The sequence below is a fragment of the Sinocyclocheilus grahami genome, unplaced genomic scaffold (genome assembly GCF_001515645.1).
Source record: "Sinocyclocheilus grahami isolate Dianchi unplaced genomic scaffold, SAMN03320097.WGS_v1.1 scaffold384.1, whole genome shotgun sequence".
Classification (NCBI taxonomy): Eukaryota; Metazoa; Chordata; class Actinopteri; order Cypriniformes; family Cyprinidae; genus Sinocyclocheilus; species Sinocyclocheilus grahami.
Genome location: NW_015505563.1, coordinates 532,350 through 539,865, shown reverse-complemented (window position 1 = coordinate 539,865; position 7,516 = coordinate 532,350). Strand labels below are relative to the sequence as shown.

General features: G+C 39.0%; 1 protein-coding gene across 2 annotated transcripts in view; it reads right to left on the bottom strand.

Moving 5' to 3' along the window:
• The window catches only part of LOC107549992 (uncharacterized), a 15,340-nt gene extending 13,307 nt beyond the window's left edge, over positions 1-2,033 (bottom strand). For both annotated transcript variants that reach the window (XM_016231194.1, XM_016231195.1), the window contains exon 1: positions 1,840-2,033. In XM_016231194.1, coding sequence (XP_016086680.1) covers positions 1,840-1,973 — 134 coding nt within the window. In that variant the 5' untranslated portion in view covers positions 1,974-2,033. The remainder of the gene's footprint in view (positions 1-1,839) is intronic.
• Between the last annotated feature and the right edge of the window lie 5,483 nt (positions 2,034-7,516).

Genomic DNA, 7,516 nt, shown 5'->3' with positions numbered 1-7,516 from the left:
GTAAAGTTACGAAGCTACGAGAATACTTTTTTGCGCAAAGAAAAATAACGACTTTATTCCACATTTTCTTTCGTCTGAGTAATTAATGACAGAATTTTTGGGCAAATTAACTAACCCTTTAAAATACAAAAAATTAATAATATTTCACAATATACCTTACTGTATTTTACAGTGAGCATAAGAGACACATTCAAGAGAAAGATTTAAAAAAAAAAAACAGACCCTAGACTTTTGAACGGTAGTGTATGAAAGAGCCAAATTATCAGTATCATATTTATGAGTTTACCGGAGTGTTGCTATATGGTTGATTTCTGTGGTGTTCTGGGGGGTTGCTAAAGCATTTCTAGATGATTGCTATTATGATTGGGGTTAATCCTTCAGGGCAAGTCTATGGAAGTCTTTCGCCAATTTGGCTTAGTTTTTTGTACACCAGGAAAAATCATAAGCCTCTCATCAATGAGCTGCATGATTTAAGATATTAAGTCCACAACACAAAAGCAGGATGAGTTATGCATTTTATGGTTGGGGTTTAAACAAGAAGAATATGAATCTAAACAAATAAACCACCAAATAAACTCCAACCAACCAAAGAGGGCAAGCAGTCAGAGCATTTTATATATGTGACCCTGGACCACAAAACCAGTCTTAAGTGTAAATTTTTTGAAATTGAGATTTATTCATATAAGGATAAACCTGGATAGGACAATATTTGGCCGATATACAACTATTTGAAAATTTGGAATCTGAGGGTGCAAAAAAATCAAAATACTAAGAAAATCGCCTTTAAAGCTGTCCAAATGAAGTTCTTAGCAATGCATATTACTAATCAAAAATTACGTTTTGATATATTTACGGTGGGAAATTCACAAAATATCTTCATGGAACATGATCTTTACTTAAAAGGGTCATATGATGCTGCTAAAAAGAACATTATTTTGTGTATTTGGTGTAATGAAATGTGTTTATGCATTTTAAGGTTCAAAAAACACATTATTTTCCACATACTGTACCTTATTGTTTCTCCTCTATGCCCCGCCTTTCTGAAACGTGTCGATTTTTACAAAGCTCATCGGTCTGAAAAAGCGAGGTGTGCTCTGATTGGCCAGCTATCCAGTGCGTTGTGATTGGCCGAATTCCTCAAGCGTGTGACGGAAATGTTACGCTCCTTACCATATTGTGATGCCTGCGGCAACCACATGTGACGTTCCCGGGCTGGACTCCGCTTCGTCCATGGTGAAAGCCAATCCGGCAATTGACAGTGCGAAGTTGAAGTATTTCCTCAGCAACCAGCACGGATCAGCTCCAGGCATAACAAAGCAGATATCGTCCTCTTTTGGAAGGCCAAACAAAGTAGTTTCACTTTCACAACGAAGCACACAGCGCCTTCACGACATGGCGGCGGCAGCAACAATACTACAGCGAGATTAAAAGTTATGCCTTCTTTCTTTGCGTGAACATTTGGGCAGTGTTATGCAAATCGTCCCACATAGTGATGTAGATATGTGGGGGCGTGTTAGAACGAGCCGTTTTAGGTAGGTGTGGCTGACTCTTAACTTTTATAAAGAATATCTCTTTGGATTTGAGACTTTAGTCTTTGCAACTTTACAGATCTTCTTTATGCACCAAGAGCTTGTAACACTCCAAAGAGAAAGGAAAAATTGAAATCGCATCATATGACCCCTTTAATATCCTAATGATTTTTGGCATAAAAGAAAAATCTATCATTTTGACCCATACAATGTATTTTTGGCTATTGCTACAAACATACCCCAGCGACTTAAGACTGGTTTTGTGGTCCAGGGTCACATATGAGCATATGTGTTTGTGTTTGCAACTCACCTCTGGCAGCCCACACATAGCACGACGATGAGGATGGTGACAACGAAGGCTGAGGCGGCGGCAATGGCCCCCAGCAGCAGTACTTTGCCGTAGGGATGAGCAGAGAAGTTCACCCCGTCCTGCATGGAGGCCATATGGAAGTGCTAACACACACACTTTCACGCTCGCCCTCACACACGCACACACATATGCACACACACTCTCAAACACTGTCCACAAGATCTGAAAGAGAAAAGTGAAGGTGCTAGAATCAGTTCTTTTGCTTTGTAAAACAAGCCTTTTTCACCCATCAGAGGGATAACAAAAACGAATCATATTCTTTCATTCCTCCCTGCAGCCATTCTCTAGAGTGTGAATGAATGACAGAGAGTGAGTCTCCCCCACACTTTCTCTTGTTCTCTCTCTGTCTCACTCTAGTACTTTTATTTTGTCTTTCTCCTTGTGTGTGTCTCCTGCAGGTCTCTCTCTCTTCTCTCCCACAGCGTGTTATTTTCTGCCCACTGACTGTCACTCAGCGTTTGTGTGGAATCATTTGTCTCAGACTGGGGGGCATTTTTCACTTTTCATGCAAAGATTCATGAGCATCAGGTACTTCACCTGTCTGTCGCCGTGAACAAAGCGACAGTAAATGCAGTTGCTGAAAGGCTGAGCTTTTACACTTCACTTTAAAGCCCCTTTCTAAACAGTTACAGTGCTAGGAAAAAACACTATATTTTGCTCTCTATTGTATGACAGTACACTCATGGTCTTGCCCCTTGCTCTGCCAACTGTTAAATTACATTGTTTTTAAGAACACTTGATTTAGTAGAATAACATTAGATGACTAAAATAGTAGCAGAGTCCCATCATAGTAAGCTCATACTGAAAGTGTTGCAGGGCTCGGGGGTCCAAGTGTTCAGCTACTGCTAAATGCGCCATGGGTCCCAGGGGCCAATGTGGTCAGCTTGTACTGTATTTGCCAGGAGCCCAAGTGTTAAACTTCATTTGACAGTGTCGGGACACACAGCCTGAGGCTTTGGAGGCCCCTGGCAATCCGTGATGAACATGTAGAAACTAATGGCAACAATGTCCAACCTGCTACTGTGCATCATGTGTATATATATATATATATATATATATATATATATATACTCTTCTTTTTTCTATAAGGGACATCGCGGATGACGGTGTAGGAGAACAGCTGCATTGAAATAGTACAGTCTACACACTTGATTGCGTTATTGCGTACACTTCTCCAATTGTCCAACTTTCTCCATTACATCAGAAATCTTCTGAATAGGCCAGTGCTTTTGAATGGAGAGCAAGTTCTGAATCGTTCAGTCACCTTTTGTTTGCACACACAATCCAGCCTTTATTTTTCAACATGAAGACTTGTACTGCTGGTGGCTGTCCAATGAATTCAATGGCTATTTCTGACTTACACCTTACAGGCATCATGCATGAAATGAAGTACGTGGATTTTGTCAGATAAGGAATTAGCCCAGTTTTAATTATTTTGGCTCTTGGTTTAGTACTATCAAAGGGAAGTGAGTCATGATAAGAGCTAAAAATACCTCACAAGCTCAAGCAAACAACAGCGTGTCGAAATACTAGGACAATGCAAGGGAAAAAAATATCTTTCATTGTGACTTGCTCTTTGTCAGCCTGAAAAAAGGCCTTTTTACTATAATGCAGTTGTCAGTAGTGTAGTGCGCATGCATACTTGCCCTGAGTTGCACCTGAATTCCCGGTGACCCCTTTTAAACTGTACACAGGTCTCTTGAGTATGCATCAATGAAAGAATATGCCTGAAGATTAATGAGTGGATCCATCATGCACTGACTCCCTGTTTATACACAGAAAACAGAGACTGTGTTCAAAGGCTGCCAGCTTAAAGTAAGGAAAACTGCTGTGCTAGGCTAAGGCATGCATCCACACTCTCACATAAATTTGAGTTTTAGTTAACAGATTTAGTTGACAGCACATACACGTGTGTGTGTGTGTGTGTGTGTGTTTATTTATTTATAGCAATATTAAATAAATATACACTGGGGATAACAAAACCTCCAAAAATGTGCACCTATTCTTAGAGTAACCTGATGTAATGTTGTTGGTAGGCTAGCACCATATCTCCCAAAATCTATGTGTATTTTGTGTTAATGAAGCTCTCGCTGTCTCTCACCTTCACTTTCTCAATCCTTCCCTCCCAACTCTTGTGGCGCATCATGGTTTTAATGATCTGTTTAAACAGGATCACCTCAGTGGGTGAGCAGGGACACAGTCTTAGGTGTTTGCAGCTTGGTTTCTGAACAGCTAGAATTCTTTATGTGGTTCCTTTTTAATTCTCACGCACATTTTAATCGACTAAAGGCGTGATCACATTTACCGTTCTGCTAATTAATTCAGTCTTTTCGACAGACTTTAGTCAGGGTAGTGCCATATTTAATTTTTGACAGGAATGAAAACAAGGCTGTGAGGGATAGAAGTACAGTGTGCTCAGTGGATTGTACTGTTGCCAATTGTTCAGCTGATGAAGCATCTTTCCAAAAAGCTTTCAGAAAAAACTCCATAAAACAGTATTGACAATTGTTTTTACATGATCTGAGACACAGTGCAAGAAAGTCTGAAAGCCTTGTTTTCATCCGTTTTCATTTAAATATGGGGTCTTCCCTTATTTTATGTATGTAAGAATCCACACAGTCTGCAATTTCTTGTGAGGACAAAGATTTCCCAATGCAGATTTGGCAAATTTGCTACATTGGGCTGTTGACCAGCAGAAATCTGCTTGGTTTGAAAGTGACTTCTTTGAGAGCTGTGTTTCATACATCACTACACTATTGACAATAATGGATCTTTTTTTGCCAGCAGTTTTGCTGAAACTTCGCTAATGTGACTGCGCTTTAACTGCTTAGTTGGTTGGTTCAAAGGGTCAAGGTTTGGCATTTAAAAGTAACAATAGGTATTCTGACTTAATGCAGTTTTTCAATGAACATATCTATTGCTAATATTCAATCATAGTATAAGAGATGTTTTACTCAAAATTTGTCTAGAGTGCCTATGGCATATTTCAAATCTCATTATTGGCAATGACATTCTTCTCATATCTTTAATGCCTACAGACAAATTAAATGCAAAACGACTGAAAGCTTCTCTCTTTCTCTAGATTGCCTGTTTTTAGCACAATTTGAGTTACTCAAAATAAACAGACGCGGATATTGAAACACTGATGACCATACTAAATCCCATTGTGATTTTAATTGGAGGTGAATCTAAATTTTGCTCATGAGCTGCTTATTCAGGTTGCAGTGGTGTGACAGAATTTGCTGGTGACAGCCTAATGGCTTATGAATTGAGCTTTCTTTGTTTCTACACTGAACAAAATTATAAACGCAACACTTTTGTTTTTGCCCCCATTTTTAACGAACATTTTATTGATGGCATTTTGAATGCACAGAGATACCGTGACGAGATCCTGAGACCCATTGTTGTGCCATTCATCCACGACCATCACCTCATGTTGCAGCATGATAATGCACGGCCCCATGTTGCAAGGATCTGTACACAATTCCTGGAAGCTAAAAACATCCCAGTTCTTGCATGGCCAGCATACTCACCGGACATGTCACCCATTGAGCATGTTTGGGATGCTCTGGATCGGCGTATACAACAGCTTGTTCCAGTTCCTGCCAATATCCAGCAACTTCACACAGCCATTGAAGAGGAGTGGACCAACATTCCACAGGCCACAATCAACAACCTGATCAACTCTATGCGAAGGAGATGTGTTGCACTGTGTGAGGCAAATGGTGGTCACACCAGATACTGACTGGTTTTCAGACCCCCCTGGACCCCCCAATACAGTAAAACTGCACATTTTAGAGTGGCCTTTTATTGTGGCCAGCCTAAGGCACACCTGTGCAATAATCATGCTGTCTAATCAGCATCTTGATATGCCACACCTGTGAGGTGGATGGATTATCTCGGCAAAGGAGAAGTGCTCACTAACACAGATTTAGACAGATTTGTGAACAATATTTGAGAGAAATAGGCCTTTTGTGTATATAAAAAAGTCTTAAGATCTTTGAGTTCAGCTCACGAAAAATGGGGGCAAAAACAAAAGTGTTGCGTTTATAATTTTGTTCAGTGTAGTTTCCCAATCACATGTGAAAGTATCTGATGAACTGCAAAGTTACAAAAATCATCATCTCCAAAATGACCTTCAGCCACAGAGCACTGTGTCCTACCTAGGTCTGATGCAACAAATTTTCACTGACAAGAAGTGTGTCTGTCCACATTGAACATGAAACTGCTGTCCATTGTGAGGTGATTTGCAAAGGCGATTTGCAAAGATTCATTAAAAAAACCTTACACTCCCTTCTGGGAACCCCTGGTTTTTCAATAAAACTTTAATACTTAAAATGAAGTTTTGATTGCTGTATTAAATTGAAACCTGCTTATGTTACATCATATTTTTTTTTTACGCGTTTTTACAGCGTTGCTCATTATAACCAATCACACACGATTCTGTTGATCTTAGGAATGCAGTGGCCAATCAGAGGCGTTCAGATTAGTCATCACTAAAACCCCAGAGTTTTGTTCAGACTGAAACTCGCGAATTCCCTCATCATAAGCAACAAAGTGCAGATGTACGTACGATGTAAGTTAGAGATTCATTTGTCATACCGTGTATGGACCACTTCATTGATTATAAGAGTTGTGAGTGCTTTAACACTAGCTAGACTGAATGCTCATTTAGAGTGTTCTTTCACTGCATGATTCAGTATAATAAAATGCATTTAGAATGCTCCCAAAATTCAAGATATGGGGGCAAAAAATGTATATATTTATATAATTTTATGTAGTTGATCAATATCACACGAAGAGTGCCATTTTTTTCACAAAAATCACAAATGTGATATTGATTTTATACAACAGTTCAATAAACAAGAAGTTAATATTAAGAGACTTACGTTTTAGACACCATATTGCCTATTTTTTGCTCTATTTCGCCAATAAAAATGGTTTCAAACAAAGCCACAGCACTGTTTTACGTCTCTGAAAAACATGACAGTGTTTCGTTCCTGAATGAATCAATTGTTTAAATGATTCGGTTCAATAGCAATGACTCACTTATTAACAGTGACTTGTTGCCACCTACTGGCGGTTTAGGGGGTGCATTAAAGGACCCCCATTACACCCAAAAATATATACTTGGGAGGAACCCCTGGTTTTTCAATAAAACTTTAATACTTAAAATGAAGTTTTGATTGCTGTATTAAATTGAAACCTGCTTATGTTACATCATATTTTTTTTTAACGCGTTTTTACAGCGTTGCTCATTATAACCAATCACACACGATTCTGTTGATCTTAGGAATGCAGTGGCCAATCAGAGGCGTTCAGATTAGTCATCACTAAAACCCCAGAGTTTTGTTCAGACTGAAACTCGCGAATTCCCTCATCATAAGCAACAAAGTGCAGATGTACGTACGATGTAAGTTAGAGATTCATTTGTCATACCGTGTATGGACCACTTCATTGATTATAAGAGTTGTGAGTGCTTTAACACTAGCTAGACTGAATGCTCATTTAGAGTGTTCTTTCACTGCATGATTCAGTATAATAAAATGCATTTAGAATGCTCCCAAAATTCAAGATATGGGGGCAAAAAATGTATATATTTATATAATTTTATGTA